The sequence below is a fragment of the Lepidochelys olivacea genome, assembly GCF_965140295.1.
Source record: "Lepidochelys olivacea isolate rLepOli2 genome assembly, chromosome: 3".
Classification (NCBI taxonomy): Eukaryota; Metazoa; Chordata; order Testudines; family Cheloniidae; genus Lepidochelys; species Lepidochelys olivacea.
In genome coordinates this window covers 174,355,976-174,378,361 of record NC_140413.1, presented here as the reverse complement: position 1 = coordinate 174,378,361, position 22,386 = coordinate 174,355,976, and the positions used below count along the sequence as shown (strand labels likewise).

The window sequence follows — 22,386 nt, the reverse complement described above, 5'->3', positions numbered from 1 at the left end:
TGCAATAATTCATATAAATACCTTTTACTTTATAATTTCATCAGTTCAGGTTTTATCCCACACCATATATTTTGTTGACTGTACATTAAAATATGCAATGCAAATCACATCTATATATAATGACTATCAATACAGTACAAATTAATTATATGGAATGTTGATAAATATATTATGTATCACTGAATGAATGATTGAAGATTTCTGAATGTTGTCATAAGTAAGGAGTTTCAAAGACTGTTACAGCAATATTGCATATAGAAAAATATTAAACAGATGTAAACATTTTTCTTAGTATATGTAAGAACACAGTTCACCAAAATAGGGTCAGACTCTCAGCAGTGTAAAATCAGTGCAGCTCCAGACTGTGCAAATTAACACTAGCTATGGATCTGGCCCATAATTTTTAATATAAAGCTCTGCTTTTGCTATAACATGACTTATACTGGGAGCACTGTGATATTTCATTTTGAAACACACTTTACAAGCCACCACCAACTGGGTGTGTTGTATGTATCCAGCCCTCTGCTTTGGTATCTGATTGAACGCAGGTTTGCAGGGGCACTCCAGTTATGCTATCACAATATAGAGAAGAACAGAAGCATTTTAACTAATAATGGAATTATTCCTTCTTCAGTTTTCTTGTCTAAGCATCAAGCTCAGGAGACTGAAGGACAGTCCAGTGGCTAGGGGAGCGAGTTTAACAGTGACCTAGAGCAGTGTTTCTCAATGACCGGTCCATGGACCAGAGTTCGTCCCTGCCTGACACAGTTTAGGAAGGCAGCAAGCCAGTCCCTGGTATCAAAAAGGTTGCGAAACACTGACCTAGACTATCAGGTTCAGCACAGCACATGAACTACTAGACTCAGCCTCTCTTAACGAGAAAGGAAAGTAAGTACCTTTCCTCTACTGAGGTACTATAAAGAGGTGTCAGCTCTGGCAGCACTGAATTTTCTCCTCCCTTTAAGTCTTTCTGGGACATATGAGCCAAGGACAGAGAAGGGAAATAATGCTGTTGCCAAATGAAGTAGATATTCCTATCAGAGGATTAAACCCGATCCTTTACCTAGTGTGGCTGATGCATTAAACTGCAGTCTCAGGTCTAAGTGACTTCTTGGGCTATCAGCCATCCTCCAATACTCAAAGATCACAGAGATTTCCCTTAATATAGGGATTTAATTCAATTCTAGCAGAAAAGAAAACTATATTTACATAGCTCAAAAAGTGCATTGCACTGTATTGTCCACACTTTTTGCATAATACGGTATTCAGTGTAAATATAACCTTTAATAGTAAGCCTGCCCTCCCTTTGTTTTTACTATGCCCGCCAGATCTGCATTTGTGCAAGAATTAAACAATTAGTTTAATAAAATACAAATAGATAATATTTAAGCACTAATGAAGCAGGTCCAAGACATTTCCTGAGATTCTAAGTAGCTGAGAGAATGCTTAACATATTTGTTTACTGTGGTTTTTACCTTTGCGGAGCTACACAAATTATAACAATTTGGTCCTTTGTGTTTTCCTTTGAAAGTCTTGCTCTGTCACAAATATGCTGCAGCAACATCAGGCATTTATAATTATCTGACAGAGGAGCCAGATTTTTTCTTTTCATTGCAAATGTTCTGAATTGGGTGCTTTAATTAATCCTAAACATTTCCATTTTTGGAAGTGGGTAAAAAGACACTGAGGCACTGAGAAAATGTAGTATTCCAACTGTTAGGAGTCATGGTGGGTTGGGTGGATGCATTGTCTTGCAGGACTGAGGAAACAGCAGATGTTTGAGGATACTTTGGAAGGAACTGTGGCACACTTTGAAGGGGTTAAGGATGTAAAATTTAACTGTAACCTTTATGATCCAAGACAAAAAAATAATAACAAACCACAAATTTTAATTTTTAAAAAGACAGATGTGACAATGAAACCATTAGCTATTTATCTGTATTGTGATAGCACACAAAGGCACAAATCAGAATCAAGGCCCCCAACTGTGCTAGGCTCTATAAAGACACATAGAAAGACAGTTCCTGCCCTGAAGAGCTTGCAATCTAAGGCCATATCTACACAAGAAAGTTTTACAGTAACTTTATTGCTGGCATACAGCTGCCAACATAGCAATTGCACATGCACTCTTAAGACAACACACCATATCAAGGTAACAGCCAACAGAAGGGAAGTAGATGGAGTGAGGCAAGAAAGACAGTGATAACAATAAGATAATGTAATTACAGAGGCTAGTTATATGCACAACTAGATTCAGAATAATTTCGAAGTAGTTAAAATAAATAAATAAAATCTGACATCCCTACCCACCCTCTCACCAGAGCCTTCACTTGCCAACTGAATTGTTTTTAGGCATCTCATGCATGCATGGTTCCTGGGGACCATTTAGAGAACAGGGTAGCAGCTCTACAAATTAGCTTAGGGAGTGAACCCTGTGGGTAAGAGGCAACATTTCGCGAAGCAATGAGTAATTATCCACTTTTTGAAAGTTACTCTCTAAACAAGTAAAAAAAAAAAATTGTTAGTCTCCTAGACATGAAGTCTCTAAACCAATCTGTCACTATGGAGCTGACTGACATAGAATGACTGCTACAATTACTTTGTAAAACAGATGTTAAAAAAGTGTAAATTGTAAATTTCACATTTATTCCTTACTCAGTCCAGTAACGTAGTAATTTAAACAGTTACAGCAACCCACTATATTTCATAGTGTTGTATTTTTGTGTGTGTAATTTAATGTTTAAAGATTTGAAAGCTCAACTGTCCAGGAGTTGAACAGATAGGTGTAAATAATTCATTTAAAAAATTAAATCAGGAATGAACAAAGAATTTGTTACTTTCAATCAAGTGTAAATTATACTGTTCTAGGCCATTTCACAAAAGATCTTCAAAACTGAAATACACTAATCTTCACTGGAATTATCTGTGCAACATGCTAAAAAAGCATAGCCAGTATCACTACCATGACCCTTTTCACTTAGTGCACACTCAACAGAAATCTTCTAAATGAATATGATTCTTACAAGGACACAGAATTTGACACTAGATTTTCAAGTACAGGGCACGTAACAAAATTTCAATCTCATTACTTACTTCAAAGCCAGAGTACATTTAAACTAACAACAGCTCCTAAAGTAAGTCCCCATATTGTGGCTCCATGGTCTTGAATGAAAAGCAGAAGCAGTCATTTATATTAAAAATTAATCAATCAGAACTAGGTATCATACACAAATCACTGTCCCTTTAACAATAAAGTTCTAGAACAGTGATGTACAATTAAAATATATATCAAATATTTAAACACATACATACTTAAATACAGGTTACTTAAATTTTGTTCTGTACGCCACCTGCATTGAAGTATTATGGTTTCCTCATTATTAGTGAAGCCTAAGACCCCAAAGTAAAACTTACCCCATCATTCTCTCTGTGTGGATTCAGCCTGTTATACACAGCTTCTATAATATTACGCCTAAAAATGAAAAAAAAAATGTAATATAGCATAAAAATGCCGTACAAATTTGAACACCCTACCACTCAAATGAAGAGAGATATTTCATGTCTAAACTTCTGTTTGTCTACCCTGCATATAAAGAGTTCAGTTAATGGTAACGAAGGATTTTTCAAGGCTTCGGTTTGTATGCAACCGACGTTTCCCTATTCTGAATTTTTGCTTCCCAGCCCTCCTCTCCTCTCAGGTTTTTATCCCGCTACATCTTCAGAGTTGCTTGAACATTTCAGAAATTCCCACTATGTACATGCAGAATGTCCCAGGTGTTATTATAGGAGTTCTGGGATAAATCCAAACTTTCGGCTTAGCCCAGCAGTCTAAGAATTCCTAAGGTGAGCTGCAATTCTTACCATAAACACACTGTGAAATGTGAAAATATATATTTTAAAATTGGTATATTTGAGTCTTATGCAGGGAAATGATGCCATGTATGGGAATCCCAATGTAGAAGATTGTAAACAGGTTTGTACCTTGGCTTAATAATGACTTAAACAACCAGAACAACAGTTCACTAAAATTCTCTCTTGGGCTCATACTGCCAGTCACACAAAAAAATTATTAGCAAAAAAACCTGGTGTCCCATCTATAGGCTTACAAAAAAACTGGTGTCTCACCATAGGCTTATCTCAGTTTTTCCTAATTTTAATTTTAAAAAACATTTCACAATATTAATAATGGAAAGTACTTTCTACCTTTCAAACTTTCAGGCTGACATGTTAAGCAAAATAGGTGCAATTTTTCTTCGAAGAGGCAAGCTACGCTGTCACTGACCCAAGTACACATTGGGCCCTGAAGCCAAAAGTTCAGAGTACCATGAAAATTGCTCAATTTTCTATTTTATCACTTTCTATAGATAGTGAACAAATATAAAGAACTAAAAAGCAAAATATGCCAAATTTTATATCTTTATATGTAATTGTATGGGATGGTAAACCAATATGTTATGTATCAAAGTAGTCTGTTTTTTCCCCCTATTTGGGATGGAGTGGGGGGCTGGTAGTGGCAGAATAGAAAGCATTGCCTGTATTTTCTATAGTGCAGACAGTGAACTAGTTTAATGTATGAAAAACTGAGCAATTTTACATGTTTTAGTAACTTAAGTTTGTATATCTTCTCTACTAAAGATAGCCAAGTCTTCAGTTAATGAAGAAACGTATTGTACTTATATTCAAAATTATAATTACTAAAAGCCATAAATTGTTCCAGCACCGTACTTACTTGCCCGCTAGACCACCCCCAGGTGGTAAATTTGGGATATTCTCTGCAGATAAAATGCGCATTACATGAGCAAGATCAGGCATTCCTTCCTCACCCGACTTCTCCATAATTTCTGGTTAAAACAAAAGAAGTCCTAATTATTAGTTAAAAATGAATCAGCTGCAAACAGTAAAATAAAATCCAAGGTACTATTACTTTAGCATGGAAAAAGATTTAAATTTCAAAATGAAAATTCTTACTTCCCCATTGTACATAAGCAACATTATTCATATGGTGGTATGTAGGCCCAGTTAGGATTGAGGCCTGTTGCAGTAAGTGCTCTGTAAACAGAATGCATTTCCAAATAACCAGATATATTTTTCTAAAACATTTTGGCAATCTGAAATTTTTGAATTGCTATGTATGTATACTATGTTACATGAATTCTTTGCAGAAAATAAAACAACTTTGGTTTATCTGTTAATTTACCTTAAGGACTGCTCATAAGAAAAGTCAGAGCAGCTGCAAGGCAAGGTCATACCACTTGCATCTATTATCAGGTATATGCAAATTACCATAAACAAAACACAGGGAGAATAAAAGCATCTGAACAGGGTGGGGACTTGTTGGAATAAAGGAGAGAGAGATACCTTAGATGTAAACAGGTTTTAGTGATTTTTAGGGCAGATCCAGAAAGCCTTATAGTCTCTTAAGAGACTGCTCTATGTACGTATCAAGCAGGTCTTTGTGAAAGACAGTGCTTTTAGCAAGATTAGCCTTTTAAAAGCTTTGCTCTTAAGAGGACAGCTTGTGTATCAAGGCAAACTGCATAACTGTCCTTCTAGACCTTATACAAGGTATGCTGATCACTTGCACTCTGCGCATAACTACAAGAAATCCATAAATATTTCCCAATGTTCTGCTATAGTAAAGGACAGCTTCTCTTCAGATTTCTTTAATTGGAAGGAATTCCTTTTGGGGTATGCCTACATTATCTGTCTCCTTAGCAGTAGCCTGGTGCACTAGGCTTTGTCTTATCTTCCTAAAAATTGTGCTTTTTGTGGAAGGGAGAACAGCATAAGAATGCAATTTTTCCTTCTTCTGAAAATAAGAAATCAGAGATTTCTTGGATCCATGTTGCTTGATTTTCTTGAACCTACTGAAGGAGGCCACAGAAGTCCCAAAGGAGATCGGATAGGTGAGTGAGGCTTCCACAAAGAGAGTGTGAGGGACTGGTAGGTCTCCTCAGAAAGGTGAGATACACCGGGGGCGGGGGGGTGTTAGGGACGACCCAAACAGCTCATGCATCTTCTGCTTTCTGTTGACCTTGGAGAACAGTGCTGTCCCACCAAAGACTCAGAATTGCTGCACCTGACAGGTTGAAAATTTGTTCCAACAACAGGAGGGAACCTGATGGGGTCTGGGATACAGTTTGGAGCCCTACTGAGCACTGCTGTTTCAAGGAATGGGAGATCAGTCCAGGTGGAAAGAATACTAGGGGAAGCAGACTAAGCTACATTGCAGAGACTGATCAAACAGAAGTGGTCACTGTACCTGGAGACTCGGCAGATTGACAAACCCTACTCAAACCACTCTTTAGCTGGGAAATGCTTGTAGCTGGTAACAGACAACACACAACTGCTGTTGCACCTCACTGAAGAATCCCACCACCGACTGTGAATCAATATGGAGAAGAAGAAACTGCTGACCAGAAACTGGGTCCCACAGGTGTGGAATGGGACCCAGGAGAGAAGGCAGCAGAAAAAAGAAGAACCCAAGAAAAATATTCTAAGTGATTAGATGAGAAAAACTATTGAAGGTGCTAGTTTGCTGCTGGAGGCAGAAAAACTGGCATTTAGATTCCAGCCCTGGATTTTAAAAGGCCAAAGTTAGAGCCTAGAAAAGAGAAATTTTTACATACTTCTCTCCAGATAGGAATTGGCAAGATTTAGGCAGAAGTGGCTCTGGACTGACAGAGGAACACTTCAAGGGAACAGAAGAGACAGTATGAAAAAACAGAGCACATAAAAATAAATACTTCAACCATAAAAATGGTTATATAGTAGACAAGAAAAAAATTATACCATGCTACTGTCTTCAGAGATACTTGTAAAATCCTAAAAACAAAAACACTGTAGTAATGATTACACAAATATAATGAGGTGGCGAGGTTTTGCTGATGGCCCCACTTTTAGTAGCTTCTGGAAAATGCTCCTTGATCCCTGTTTGCCCACTGTGGCTCATGTCTCTTATTAATACCAAAGATGGCAGTAGCTCACTTAGATGACGAGTTTTAGGAACACAGACATTCTAAAATTCTATTTGTGGAATGATGTTCAATTAAATATGTTTTGTATAAAATGTTGGCAAGGGGTCAGCAAGTTCTTGGTATTCTTGTCAGCAAGTTAAGGAAGTATGGGCTGGATGAATGCACTACAAGGTGGGTAGAAAGCTGGCTAGATTGTCGGGCTCAACGGGTAGTGATCAATGGCTCCATGTCTAGTTGGCAGCCGGTATCAAGTGGAGTACTCCAAGGGTCAGTCCTGGGGCCAGTTTTGTTCAATATCTTCATAAATGATCTGGAGGATGGTGTGGATTGCACTCTCAGCAAATTTGCGGATGATACTAAACTGGGAGGAGTGGTAGATACGCTGGAGGGGAGGGATAGGATACAGAAGGACCTAGACAAATTGGAGGATTGGGCCAAAAGAAATCTGATGAGGTTCAATAAGGATAAGTGCAGGGTCCTGCACTTAGGATGGAAGAACCCAATGCACAGCTACAGACTAGGGACCGAATGGCTAGGCAGCAGTTCTGCGGAAAAGGACCTAGGGGTGACAGTGGACGAGAAGCTGGATATGAGTCAGCAGTGTGCCCTTGTTGCCAAGAAGGCCAATGGCATTTTGGGATGTATAAGAAGGGGCATAGCGAGCAGATCGAGGGATGTGATCGTTCCCCTCTATTCAACAGTTCAAGTGCCAAAAGTCTGTGCAGTGAATCTAAAGGTTCCCAACCCTGCTGCTGACCTATGTGGGTGTCAGTATGTTGTCACATGATGGAATCTGTTTTTTTCAGTTTGCTTTTTAAAAATGTAGGAAATCACACACACACACACACTCTCTCTCTCTCTATCTGAAAACAACATTTTTAGACTGTAAACTCAAGCACTCAAAAACTAGGAAATGCCAGAATTAAGGTTGCTTGTGCAACCTCAATTTGGCTTTCTTCTACGTATGCACTATGGTACAGTTTAATTAAATGATCACATATTATCTTTTCCACAGAACTGCTGCTCCATTGTTCTTTTAGGTTTTTGTGTGGTAGAGTATACATATACTCTACCAACAGATTTTAGAAGCAAGGCATTTCAGCCACAGGTAGGAGACTTGATGTTTCTTGCCTATTTTCACCTCATGCCAAATTCCAGATGGATTGGTAATGTACAGGATATACTAGATTAAAAAAACTGAAGCATTTAAAGTTTCTAGCTATGTGTACATTAAAAGGGAACAAACAGTAATGAACTGAACACAAACAGAATATAGCTGTACAATAAATTATTAGATATATCTGAGGAAAAAAACCACATTTCCACTCCTCAAGCAGGAACTAAAAAAAGTTTAAGTTATGATTATCTACCAACATTTTCTGTAACAGCCGTTTTACTTTCTAACGCACTTTACACTGGCTAGTAGGCTTTGAATTGGGCCAAGAGAAAAGCTATTTTTTATGATTAGTGGGAGAAAATAACCTTACTAATCAAGTTCCTGGTGAAATTAACTATCTACTGCTTCTGTTCCTGCTGCGGAATTGAATTATTTAATCCACATTATTTAGTACTTGAAACATTCTCTTTTCAACTAAGTCAGCTCAGTGCTGGAAAACCTGAGAACAAAGAATTTAAAAGTAAAACAGAACATGGGTATTACTTTTGTTACATGCTAGCCTGTAATATACATGCATGTTATGGTCTTATGGTTATTGGCAACTTCACTGTACAGAAAGTAACTCAAAGTATAGTTTTGAACTAGGAGTAATTCATTATTGACCACACTTCGTGTAAACTTATACAGGACAATTTTATAGCATCACTCTAGTTTTAAAAAGTGACTGCATAAAAACAGCATCTTTCTGGTAAGATTTTGTTTTGTTTTTTGGTATATTCAGAGTAAGAAGATCCTTTGTATTCCCACAGACCCAACCTAGCTAAGGCTGAGTAAGTTGGAATCTATTCTGTCTCGTACATCAACACATTTACTTACTAGGACACAATCATTTAAACCTCTGCAACCCAAGAAAGACAATTATGTGAAATAAAAACAAGCATATTACTTTTTAAAACTTTTTAAACAAAGCCTAAAATTTGGAACCAAAAGATGCAAGTGTTCTTTAAATCCAGAGTGTATATGCAATCAATTAAGAATAAAATATTTGTTTTGATTTAAATAATAAAGACACCTATACAAGACTCTGGGCACCCTAACACATAGTTAACACTAAAACAAATCCTCACCAGCAGTAAAACAAACATTCAAAAGAGAACTCTCTCTCAGCCAGCCAGCTAGCTAGCTAGCTACAAAAACAACTCATTTCCAACCTATTGTCATTTCAGGAAGTATACCTCCAGCTCTCTTCAAAAATCTTATCAAATGTATCTTTTGCTGTATGCCCAAAAAGTCATAAAATACAGGACATTTTAGACCAAGAGGAGGAGTAAGTTCCTGATTCTTGTAGCACTCACAGAGAATGCCCTGCCAATGTCTTTTATAACTATGGGACTCCAGCTGAAGTGCCTCTGATGACCGTAGCTGCAGCAGTATGGCATAGAGAGAGAGAAGATACGTCAGACAGGAAAGAGCCAAGCCATTACTGTATAAATCCAGTAGTTGACAGCCTTTGCTTCATATATCACAAGCAGAATAAAAGCCATTCCATATCATGAAAAGTATCAACAAAATGACTACAAAACACACCACATCAATCAAGCCAACATTCAACTACCAGAATATGATGTGAACTAAAAAATAACTGAAGTTATTCACGGCAACTATCTGTTTAGAAGAAATATTCCCTTTCTTTAATTAAACAAAATAACTATCTTCCCCACACCACAATGCGTCTCTCCAAATAATTAACTCATTTACTAAATAAAGTTGAGTCATGTCCCTGTTTTTCCTCCCTCTATGGCCTCATCTGTAGCTTTTCTTAAAAACACTTGGCTGATGCACTGTACTATTTCTAAAGAAGTTAATATTAGAAAACGTAGCTAACTTCTCCTCCACCCCCCAAATCAATTGTCTCATGCACATCACTTGTTTGCCAAGGTTGTTTGTTTGTTTTGTAAATGAATCATCTGCAGAGCTCCCATAAAAATGGAGAAACTAAAATATTTGACAGGTTTCAGAGTAACAGCCGTGTTAGTCTGTATTCGCAAAAAGAAAAGGAGTACTTGTGGCACCTTAGAGACTAACCGATTTATTTGAGCATGAGCTTTCGTGAGCTACAGCTCACTTCATCGGATAGTTAGCCATGTTCATTATTGAATAAATGAATTATTGACCTTGATCCATAAAATGCAACCTTACAAATACACTTCAGTAGTCATAGCTTGTGCCTTTGGAATATGGTAGAACACTCTGTACATGTCATGATACAAAAGTAGCTTTACAAGAGTTACAGTATACAGCCCCCTTTAAAAACAATCTCAGACCCAGCTGAGAGTGTAAGTGATTTCTAAGCAGTGCACTGAACACTTGAGAAAGCCATATGTAACAGTCAAATCAAATTGTAAGCACACAGGGTCACTGAATTTTACTAGTAAGCCATAGAACAGCTTGATTTTTACAGACCATTACATACCACACAATTTAATGATGTGTGCAAACCTGACAAGAACCTTACTCTTCACTACTTTGGGGTTTTATAGTAAAAGACTAACTGTAATTTAAGACACAAGATTATACCCACACCACCATCCTTAGCACACTACATAACCACCAACATAAAAGTAATGTCTTGGTTATCAAATTGAGCTAGAATATCCCATTAAAATCTACAGAACTTTTCTGTCGTGAGTGGAAAAAAATGTCATTTCTATGAGCAGTATGTTTATTGGGAATGGAAATAGTTGACTTAAGTGCTTTGCTTCAGGAAGTATATTTCTCAGTCAAAAGGTCTGGTATTTTTCTAACTCACATCAGAACAATATTTATTTAAAGCACTTTTATTGAAAGGTGCCAGTATCTCACATATAAAAAAGAAAGTAATTTAAATTTTTGTAGCCTCTTAGCTATCACAGTTTAATACACCATGGAAGAACTCTTTTAAAAAAACAACATTTAGAATGTTTTTGACATGGGTATTTCATAAGTAAAACAAATGCTACATCATTCTTATTAGACACAATTAACTTTACACAACTTCTGCAATTTAAGAGACTTTACGGAGGCAGAATAAGTAGATATTAATAAAAGTGTCATGATAAGATTTATGTGGTAACTTAACAGGGGGGCAAAGCCAGTCTTCCTTTTAGGAAACAATCTTGTTGGTTTGTTTTTGTTTTTTTGCAATCTAGTGTCTTATTTTACATTCTAACAGTTCTAAGTTCTATTATACTTATTTGAACAGAATTATCCCATATCTTTTCTTTATAACGCTATCTTGAAATTAAATAAATACAAAACCATACTGCTTTTACTTTTGCTGTTGAGTGCACTTTCACACAATATTTTAACTGGCAACATATATTTGCCATCCAGTACTCAATGGCAGTTTCTACAAAGTTGTTTCTTTGAGGGTACAGATAACATTTTAAAATTTGAAAGCGCAACTACCATTGTATTTCCCCTGTAAACACTTTAGTTTTATTAAATGTAATTTCAATAAATGACCAATGTGATTAGAAGAAATGTATTGTGTGTCCATCTGGTAGAGAACAAGTTAAAAGGAAATAAAATTCACCCATCCTAAAAGTTAATTTCCCTCCTCCTCTCCATTACATGTTCCTATTTCATTCTCTCCTTTTCCTTAAGTTCCTTTTCTTTGAAAAAAATCTTAAAACAAGAAAAACCCAAACAAACAAAATGACAAAGCCAGTATTTCCTATCCTTTAAATCTTTATATTTTCTTTCCCCGTCCCATTCCCTCTCACCCCCAGAATAGATTATTCTCTTTTCTTGCACATTCCACCATACTCTGTCCCTCCTCAAACACTCACTCTCTCTTCTTACTTCCTCCCTCCTTAATTCTTCTCAGTGGGAAGCAGAGGTCACTTTTGCTCCCATACAAAAACAGTGGACCAGTAGCTGAGTGGGACCAAGTTCTTCTGATATGTAAGCAATGGTAGAAAGATGAAGTGTTGGATCTTGGAAATCTGAATTTCTTCTCTGCTAGGTCTTTTTTTATTGTCTGCTCCTGACCTCATCCTTTGGATAAAGACTATATATTCACATACACTTGGGCTATGATACCGTCTTTGCTTTTCTGCAAAGTATATGGGAGAGTGCCTCTATGTAGCTGGGCAGAATTAGTCACTCTGAGGCAATTTTTAATATACATATGGAACATAAAAGACCACTACCACCACACGTACAACTGCAATTTCAAATTAGTCTGAAATTACATGCACATTTTTAACACCTAACGTTTGAAAAATCTGATTCCTCATGGCAAGTAAATCCTACCCTAGTCTTTTTGTGAAATACCACACGTAACTTAACTGTAGTTGCAATTACTTATTATGCTCCATTCTCAAACATTAGTCCAGGTCCTGCATGATTTTCCCCTCATTGTCTGCATCACGGAAATAGAATTTTACTTTCTTGGTACACTCTGATTACTGGTGTATGAGGAGAGCATTAAAAAAAATCCACTCTCCTGGGAAGAGAGGGGAGCTTTCCCTGGTGAGTGCCAGCAAATTCTGCAAGCCTAAAATTTTTTTTTTTAAAACCATCACACACACAAAAGGTATTTAGTCCTTATGGTTGCAATGAACCTTGAAAATATTAACTTACTATAAACTGATGCTGTGTATTCTTAAGCCTGCAGACAAACAGCTCACAGTATCTCTGATGTTACTCAATTTTGTCACATTGAAGTAGAGTAAAAGCTGACCAAAGTCTTGTCAATTATCATTGTTGAGATTGAGAATCCTGTGCCAAGCAGCGAATTGAAAATAATCAGTTTTTTCACAGCTGTAACTTTTGGAAGCTTTTTGAATTGATACAGATACTGTGGCTGGACACATTGAGCGAAATTGATAGCAACCCTCTGGCTTGCCTCTGTGTGCAACTGGGGAAGACTTCCTCTACAAAAAACTTCTGCCAGCCGGGCTGGGAATTTGATTTCCAAGGGGCTGTTTAAAAGGCGTAGAAGAATTTGAACAGGGTGAGCATACCTGCCTATTGGTTAGCAAGGGTTGGGTCTTACAAGGGTTCTGACCCCCCTCCTCTCCGTGTCTTAAGGAGGAGTCGAGTGAGCCTGACACACAGCAGGACTGTGCCCCACCAGCTGCCATATCTCAGTGGGTTTTTGCCCAACAACCAAGTCTTCTGGGTTACAGGAGCAATGGGAGGAGAGGAGCAGTGTAAACTGGCTGATATTTCTCATTCCCTGGACAGTGGCCGGAAGCAAAAATTGCAGATTTCAGTTTAGAATAGCTTTAAGCTTTTCCTTAAAATCCCCCATATTTATTTTATTCACTACTCGATCATGTCTCATATCAAAAGAACTGTTAATTAAAAATACTGGTTGAACAATGAAGATACCACTTTCCAATTCTTCATTCCAAAGAACAAAATAATACTCGTACTGCAATCCACTGGACCACCACCACCTCTCAAAGATCAAAGACCTTAGATTATTGAGTGAACTCATGTCCTTCAGTTGACAACTAAGTAATTTCTTTTCAAATAAGGTCCGTTATATTTCACTCTGTTTGGATAGGCAAATCTTTATGTATCCATACACTGCTCTGAGGCCTGATCAGCAAAGCACTTAAGCACATGACTAACTTAAGCACATGAGTAGTTTCACTGGCATCAATGGGACGAGTCATGTGCTGAAAGTTAGGCACATGTTTAAGTACCTTGCTGAATTTGGGCCTGAAAACAATCTCTACAGTGACTGGGATCACGGGAAGACACAGTCTTATTGACCATCATAACAGGCCACGAGTACATCAAGAATATACCTACAGAAAAAATACTAATAAAAAATCCACTAGGAAGCAGGAAGTCAAACAAAAAGAGTGGGTCAGCAGGCACTCTCCCACTGGCAACACAACTCTTCCATTTAACAGGCTGGGACTATAAAGTGTATTAGATTGCAAAATCAACTAAATGACTTTCACAAATTACAAATTCTTCCACTCTATTCTCCAGAGTGCATTGTATCCAAAAATGCATGCAAAACTGGTGAGAGCAATTAGCCTTCTTCTGATATTTTCTTACAAAGAGGCTCCTTCTCATTTACAAAGCCGCCTTTTTTTTTTTTTTTTTTTTTTGGATATTCAACCAATTTTTCCAAACTTGACACCAAACATATTCCTCACTGAAGACTAAATACATGTCACAACGTAAAGTTTTAAAGACAAGCTATATACGTTTTCTGGGCACAACAGCTGCAATGGAGTCAAACAATTTTTTCAACAAAGACAGTTTTCCCACACTCAGATAGCAAACAAACCATCTAAAATGTCTACTTCAAGCTCCAACAAAATGTCTACTTCTGTCCTATAAATATTTGATGAAAAAATTTAATAGTAAAATTATAGGCAGCCAATCTCTCAAACCAGAATTCAGCCACTTTATTAAGGAATCAATAGACATATGTCAAAAGGATAGAGAGAGAATGAACTTATTGAGGATAGACGAAATATGCTGGGAGAAAAATAGGGAGGCGAAATATTGTGGGTTCTTCCGCTTTGTCTTCTGTTTTCTTGACTTGCTTCTATTCTGGATATAAATTCCTTGACTACTAACTCTCATTCCTTGTCAAGTGTATGTCACTTAAAGGTCTTATACTTTATCCAACGTACAGAACATTGAATGACAGGGGGAACTCCTGTGGGAAAACCAAAAACAACTGAAATAATAGGACGGACAAATGTCTGGATAACTTATTTCTGTTGAATACTCTGGCTTACAAGTCATTTATATTTCAAAATAGTATTAGATCAAAAGGAATACTCCCCTATATTTGAAATAAAGGTCATGGGTTTCAGACTTTATTTTATGTTTATGTAATATAGGTCTATTATCTTTCAAAATCTGAATTATATATATTTCTGTCCAAAATTAAATCTGGTGGACTATTATAAACAAAAAGCAGTAGCTTATAATAGTACAGGGATCGGCAATCTTTGACCCACGGCCCACCAGGGTAAGCTGGGGCCGGTTTGTTTACTTGCCACATCTACAGGTTCGGCCAATCGTGGCTCCCACTAGCCGCAGTTTGCCGCTCCAGCACATGCCTCGGCCCGCGCTGCTTCCCACAGCCCCCATTGGTCTGGGACAGCGAACCGCCGCCAGTGGGAGCCGTAATTGGCCAAACCTGTGGACGCGGCAAGTAAACAAACCAGCCTGGCCTGCCAGGGGGCTTACCCCTGTTGTGATATTTTCACAAAACTAACTTTGCATAATTCTAAGCAAGTAAATGCTTAATAATAATGTTTATTGAGCACTTCTTCAGCAAGTTTCATGCAAGGATCTCAATGCATTTTAAAACAAATCTCAAAACATCCCTATAAAGTAATAGTACCTCTGCTTTACATATAAGGAAACTTAAGGATGAAGAAGTTAGGTGATTTGCACAAGGTTAACAGTGGTAAGGCCAGGCATATGGTCTAGCCACGAGAAAATGCTGTGTCCGGTACATTACTGTAGTGAGTACACAATAAATTGTCAACAGTTAGTAGTATGCTTTTCTTTTAGATATTTTCAAGGGTCTGAGAAAAATCTCTCTCCTTAATATCGACAGTAAAAAAAATTTGTTTTCAGTAAAAAAATTACTAGTTATCTCTAACCCTATTTACTATTTTGATTTTGATTTTTACTATTCTACAACACAATAAAAGCATGTACATCCAATGATCCTAGCCCACTTGACAATATTTTTAAAATACATTGAATAGACCCACCATCACTTTCCCCAGATCAAGCTAAATAAAGCAGCAATAGAAGAATAAAAACAAGAATTAAAGCAATATCCACCAGACTCCTACATCACCATTACCCATCCTTACCCAACACCCATCTCCAAACAGAAAAGCACACCCTGAAAGGTAACATTACTTGGGTTCTTATGCGTCTAGAGAGGACACACATTTCACAAGTCCAAGGCTAGAATGGCAAACATCTTGCCAATCATGCCCTCTCTCATACTGAAAGGGTTTCAGCTCAGGCATCTCCAGTAACCTGAACTATAGCAATATACAATGGGCTGAGAGAGGTGATCTCTTAAAAGCAGGTAGGTTCCAGACCATTTAGGTTTTACAGGTCAGAACCAACATCTTAAAATCAAACCTGAAACTAACAAGTAGCCAGTGCAGATTTTATGACTTGCTACTTGTACTTGCTTGTATGACTTGCTACTTGTAGAGCACAGCATTGATAAGCCTTTGGCAGGAAACACTGTTTAAACAAGTAAGCCACTGAATTCTGCACTAGCTGCAGTTTCCAAATAGATATAAGAAGCAGTCTCACAGTCTAATCTTGAAGTGACAAAGGCTGGCTGCGAGTTGCAAAGTCTGCATCTAAAAGAAACTCCAACAGCCTACCAACCATCCAAAGTCTGACTTGGCTGTGGCGGCTACCTGATCAGCGAGTAGCAGCCATGACTCTAATCAGACCCCAGATTGTGAAACTGGTCAACAAACAGAAGGCACATACTTACAGAAAGACCAACATAACCCACCACCATCTCTCCCAGTTGCCTTCCCCAACCAACCTCTCTCACCTGAGTCTTATCCGGATTGGGCCTCAGACAGGTAGCCCTGATCTCTACCTACACTGTCCCCCAAAACGCTGAGTAATGCAACTGACATCTTTAGCCAAGTCAGTGAAGATGGAGCTATAAAGCTCCATCATCAATGTACTGAAAACACACAACCCATGCTTCTCACTAATCCTCCCTACAGTTATGCAAATCTGCATCTACAGAGAAAGAGAGAGGGGAACTTTACTGAAGTTTCTGAATTGTAGAAATTAACATAGTCACTGATTGATAGGGTTCTGCATGCAGATATCCATACACACACGCTTATACATACACATATAACAGAGTATTTGCACTTGGCGCACACTTAAACCCTTCAGGAAAATAGAATGCACTCGCGCATATAGTTGTTTTCAGTCATAAAACCTCTTTTTCTTCCCTTTTTTAAAATTAAAGTCTTAGCAAAGCATGCATTTTTCACTGAGGACTATTTATATGCTAACTTCAAAGTTTTAAAATAAAAAATTGGTTGAATTATTTAAATGTTAAAAGGGCCTGAACAATTTTAAGTGCATGAAGAGCTTATTTCACATTAACTCAAAAACAACAACTTTCCTTCAAACCTTAAAAAAAAAAAAAAAAAAAAAAAAAAAACCAACCCCACACCTATGGGTTGAAATGAAACATTAGAAATAGAATCTAAAAGAGTAAATCAAAAGTGCTTTCGCAACCATAAATATAGAATAAGTTGTTAGCAAGAGATTACAATATCATGTAATGATAAAGTAATGATAAAGTGTTTAGAATCTATATTTATCTGTTGAACAAGTAATACCTAATTTATGCCAAAATTTAGGAGACAAACAGAAAACCAATTCGAGAGCCAGTCTGAGTATTTGCTGCAATAATAATTTAAAATACCAAACTACCAATATATCCTACAATACATATGGCTGATATGAGGCATATGTTCTCTAAAAACAAGAGATTACTCAAGTTACCTCAGTGGCAGCATAGCTTACAAAAGAAGGGTGTTTCTGCCATCAGAAGAAAAAGATAGCAAGATGCATCATGATAAAATAATGCTGAATAATCACTGAAGGAAAAAGTTTGTGTGTAACATAAAATATAAAAAAGGAGGGTGGGAGACAATAGCCATTATTTCCTAAATGCTATTTTTCCCTATAGGCTTGATTAGCATGCATTGTTTAAATATAATGGGCTACATTCAGAATATGATATAAGCAAGTTCATCTCTACCAACTTCAGTAAGATTTCCCTAGATTAGGCAAAGAAGTTATGCTTAAATCAAGTGCTAACCCCAACCTTTTCCTTACCACAGGCACAGGTTAACATTTTACCACAATTTAACAGGTCGAGGTCTACCCTAGGGTGAAGCCTGTGACTGACTTCAACCAACTAAGCAGAGGTACAAGGTGTTAACTTACGTATAAATTAAGGAAGAGATACTGGTTCTATCAGGGTTAGCTAACCCCAAACAATTTTTAACCTTTTCCTAATTTATGAAAATCCATAGAGTTTTATCTATTTACATCAGCTCTGAATTTGGCACAGCATCATTTAAAACTTGAGAACCATTAGGTTTTTACGATTATGAAGACAGCAGCATTTTTAATACACGAAGTGGTTTTCCTACCTTCAACCCGTGATTCCAAGTGCTTATCCAGCTCAGCATCCTTTTTCACTGCCTCATCTGAGACCTTAGGGGCATTTGAAAAACAAACTAGTACAATACTCATGTTATCACGACTTCCCTATATAGTGGAGGGAAAAAAAAAAGTACGTGAGAGGGATCCTTAGTTTTAAACCTCTTGCCTTCCTTGTTATTAATCACTCTCGCTTGTTCTAAGATATAATGAACCATTGTTAACACAATTACTTTATTGCACATTTGTAACATGTTAATTAGCTGCAATATATTTCATGTAGAAAAAGATTTTATAGTCTTGAAATTTTATATATTATCTTACAAATAATAATAAATATATCACTATTAAGCATTTCTTCACTTGTTTAAAAGGTAACGACAAAAAGGCCACAAGTTAAAATGAAGAAATTGTTTAACTGTTACCCAAACCAATAAACTAAAAAAGCTAATATTTCATTCTATGAAAATACTCAGGTGAGACACTACAGCTCATTTCAAATATATTTGTTCATCTGAATTCTATTTGTGCCACTGCCTAAATTGCATTTCACTTTGATGCTATGAAGTTCCAAAAATGAATACGATCACTGATATGGCCAAGATCTAACATAACGTTTCTCGATCCACCTCCCCAGGTCAGCCACTAATATATAGTTAATCTGGAACTCCCAATTTTCTTGCAAATTGTGCAGAACTACAAATTTTTAATATTAATTTAATCTCCACTTGGAAATGTTTACACATTTCCAGCTGATCTTACAGTTCAACACATACCGTGCAAACATATCAACACTATTTTCTTTCAGAATCTCTCTCTTGTACTTCACTTTTTGCTCAGTAGTAATTTGCAAAACTGTAATCCCAGCACTAATTTAATTTACTACTGTACACCCATTCCCAGAGTGTATACTAATACCCTCACAGAGCTGATTAATCAAAAGTTTGGCCTTCCCTTCCTCTTCCTCCCATGTTTGTATAAACTTAATTGCAACTCTTGATGCTGTATAGTCCCAGAAGCTTGTAAAGGAGTTTAGTAAGGACTGGAAGAAGAATAGGTATCCTAGCTGCTGCTATATAGCATAAAGATTTGAAAGAGGGTTTCAAGAGATTATCCATTCTTGCACTGCAAATCTGTAGAGAACATTGTGACAACCACCAGTAGCCAAACTAATATGGTAAACCCAGGGTTACTAGTCCTTACATCGCCTTTTTTGTTCAGACCTACACCATGGGGCAGTTCCTAGCACCCATCATCACACCCACTCTCCTGCAGGAGTACAACAGGACTGTGGAGTAGAGAGAATACCATAGTAGAAAGGGCTTTGTTTTTGAAGTTTCCTTCTGCACCAGGCCTAAAAGGATTCTCACCTTTCGCAGTCAATAAAAGATAGCTGTTGGGAGTCAAAAAATTCCCTCCTCTTCCAGAGTTGCAGAATATTGAGGCTAAAACTTCAAATTCAACTCCAATCTTGCAAGCGGTATGAACTTATTCACATGGAATTTGGACATCAGTGCCCTATATTGAATCTGCCTATACGGAGCTCAGTGCAAGATCAGGGCTCAATTAAGCATTAAATATATTGTAGTAGTCATTCCACATGCACAAGACTTGCAGATGTTGTTGGTTGGAAAAACACCACCACATTCAAGCGAAGCTTACAGTGTGTGCTGCACGCTACAATTCAACCATGAAGAATTCTCTGGGTAACAAGAAGGAAGTGCAAGCTATTTGCATTACCTGAATTACAACCAGAGGGAACTGAAATTCTTCTTTTTAACTGGTATTGTATTCATCTAAATAATTAAAGATCAACAATTGTATAACAACTTTTAGGAAAAATGGTTACATACCTTATGTAAACAAGTATCGACCACCCAATTGCACACTTTTTCCAGGTCATCTGATACTTCAAGCCTAGACTTAACAAATTCACAGAGCTCTTCATTACTCATTACATCCCAGATTCCATCACAAGCTAAGATGATAAATTCATCCTCTTCTGCTCTTAAAATTTCATAAACCTCAGGCTCTGGAGAAACAAGCTGTTCTGTAGGGCCTTTGCCATCAACACATTTGTAGTCATAGTCGCCCAGAGCTCGAGAAACTGCCAATGAACCATTAACACGCTGAATCATTACACTACCTCCTGCATTCTGGATTCGCTCCTTCTCCCTTGGGTTGCAAGGTTTGTGATCCTGTGTTGAAAAACACACTTGTCCATTTCTAAAGAGAACAGCACGCGAATCACCACAGTTGATAAAATATATATGCTCACGTGAAATCATAACTCCCACTGCTGTTGAGCCACTCCTGTCCATTCCATTTCTGAGGTCAGAAAAATTGCGCATATATTCATCAATTTTCAAAAAGCCAGTTCTGATTCCACTCTTGACATTTTCCACTGAAGGCTCAAGAGCTGATCCTGGTTTTTCTGATGCCCTAAAATCATCATTGTTGGTGATGTGTTCTAATAAATGTGTTGAACAGTAATTTGCCACACGAGAGCCTGCATGACCATCATAGACAGCAAAAAAGGACCAGTCTTCTAGGCCATGGGGAATACCTACAACAGCCGTGTGAGCATCTTCCATTTCCACTCTCCATCCCTGCATACTGCTGAGGCCATAACGCAAGCCATTCCCTGCACCATGAGCATTATGTTTATCAGTTTTTGGTTTATCCAAGAATGCACCCATGTTTATTTAATATTGAATCTGGAAAACAAAAAAAAATGTTATTTATAAATCTATTATCCCACAAAAGTCTTGTACAGCAATCTGTCAAACAATACATACATAATTCCTTGTGGCTTTTCTTACAGTACAGTCAGTGAATTACTGTATAACGAAGTGTGTACAACAAAGTATGCATTTTTATTCAGGTCAGCTATGGGGGAAAAAGGTCTGTTTCAATTTTTTTTAAATGTGATCCTGTCAATTAGACATTTTGGTAGCTTACCTGCCACTGTCCTCAAGGAGGGGAGGGGGCTTACCTTTGTCTTAGGAACATTTCATGCTCACTTACATATATAAATGAAGGAGTCCTTTGTTAGGGGGCTTATTCCTTCACCCACTTACTTCCCTGGTCCTTCTCGCATGAACAGAGAGCAACAATACCCGAAGTCCAAAGGTGCAAACAATTTGATGTTTATTGGGGTGAACTTCCAGCAAGCATGATTCCAGTTTCCTTCCTTAGTATCCTCCTTCCCAGCTCTGACACCACAAAGCCTTACACCTGTGTCCCTGTTCCCATTCCTGCCCTTAGCCAAACATGATTCCAACTTCCTTACCCCCATTCCCTGTTCCCATTTCCCCCTTTAGCAAAACATGATTCCAATTTTCTTACCCCCATTCCCTGTTCCCATCTCACACACCCACATGCCCGTGCCCACCCCCACCCACACCCAGTCACTTCCTCATTGACTACAGATTATATAGTAAAACTTGAGTTCTGCTTAGCTATACCTTAACCAATCATTCTCCTGAAATTTAACTAACCAATCCTAACATATTGTAACATGATTATGTAACCAATTATGATCCTGTCAAATTAGACATTTTGGTAGCTTACCTGCCACTGTCCTCAAGGAGGGGAGGGGGCTTACCTTTGTCTTAGGAACATTTCATGCTCACTTACATATATAAATGAAGGAGTCCTTCAAATGGAAGGAGCAGCTTTTCTGTCTCTGTAGCACCATCCCTTCCTCCCCAGTCCACGTCCCTCTAATTCCATAAAAGTTACCAGGAAAAGCTAGTATAGTCTCTCACTAATTTTTCTCCATAGCTCCCCAGAAGCTGTCCAGTATAGGGGACTTCTGCATAGTGCAGGGGAATAGAAGTAACACTGGTAAGGCGTGGCCGGCCTACTACTGGAACACTGAGTTTGGGGGCAACTTTTCCAAGAGGAGTTTGAGGACAAATCCTTCTCCCTCACCCACCAACAAGATGATGGGGGTAATTTCCAGAAGAGAATCCTCAGAGAAGTCCCTGCTTAAACAGAAGTCTGGGAACAATCTGGCCTCCTGTGTGTGTAAGCAGTTCCAATTTTTAACTTTTCCAAAACACATTTCTTAAA

At 37.7% G+C, this 22,386-nt stretch overlaps 1 protein-coding gene across 4 annotated transcripts in view; it reads right to left on the bottom strand.

Annotated features, from left to right (window-relative positions):
- PPM1B (protein phosphatase, Mg2+/Mn2+ dependent 1B) overlaps positions 1-22,386 on the bottom strand; it is a gene marked incomplete at its 5' end in the record, with an annotated part of 101,054 nt that overhangs the window by 6,810 nt on the left and 71,858 nt on the right. For 3 of the 4 annotated variants that reach the window (XM_084623777.1, XM_084623776.1, XM_084623778.1), the window contains 4 exons: positions 3,415-3,472; positions 4,730-4,841; positions 18,300-18,417; positions 20,163-21,026. In XM_084623777.1, coding sequence (XP_084479903.1) covers positions 3,415-3,472; positions 4,730-4,841; positions 18,300-18,417; positions 20,163-21,008 — 1,134 coding nt within the window. Of the gene's footprint in view, positions 1-3,414; positions 3,473-4,729; positions 4,842-18,299; positions 18,418-20,162; positions 21,027-22,386 lie in introns of those variants that run through there. The other variant, XM_084623779.1, reaches the window with a different exon arrangement.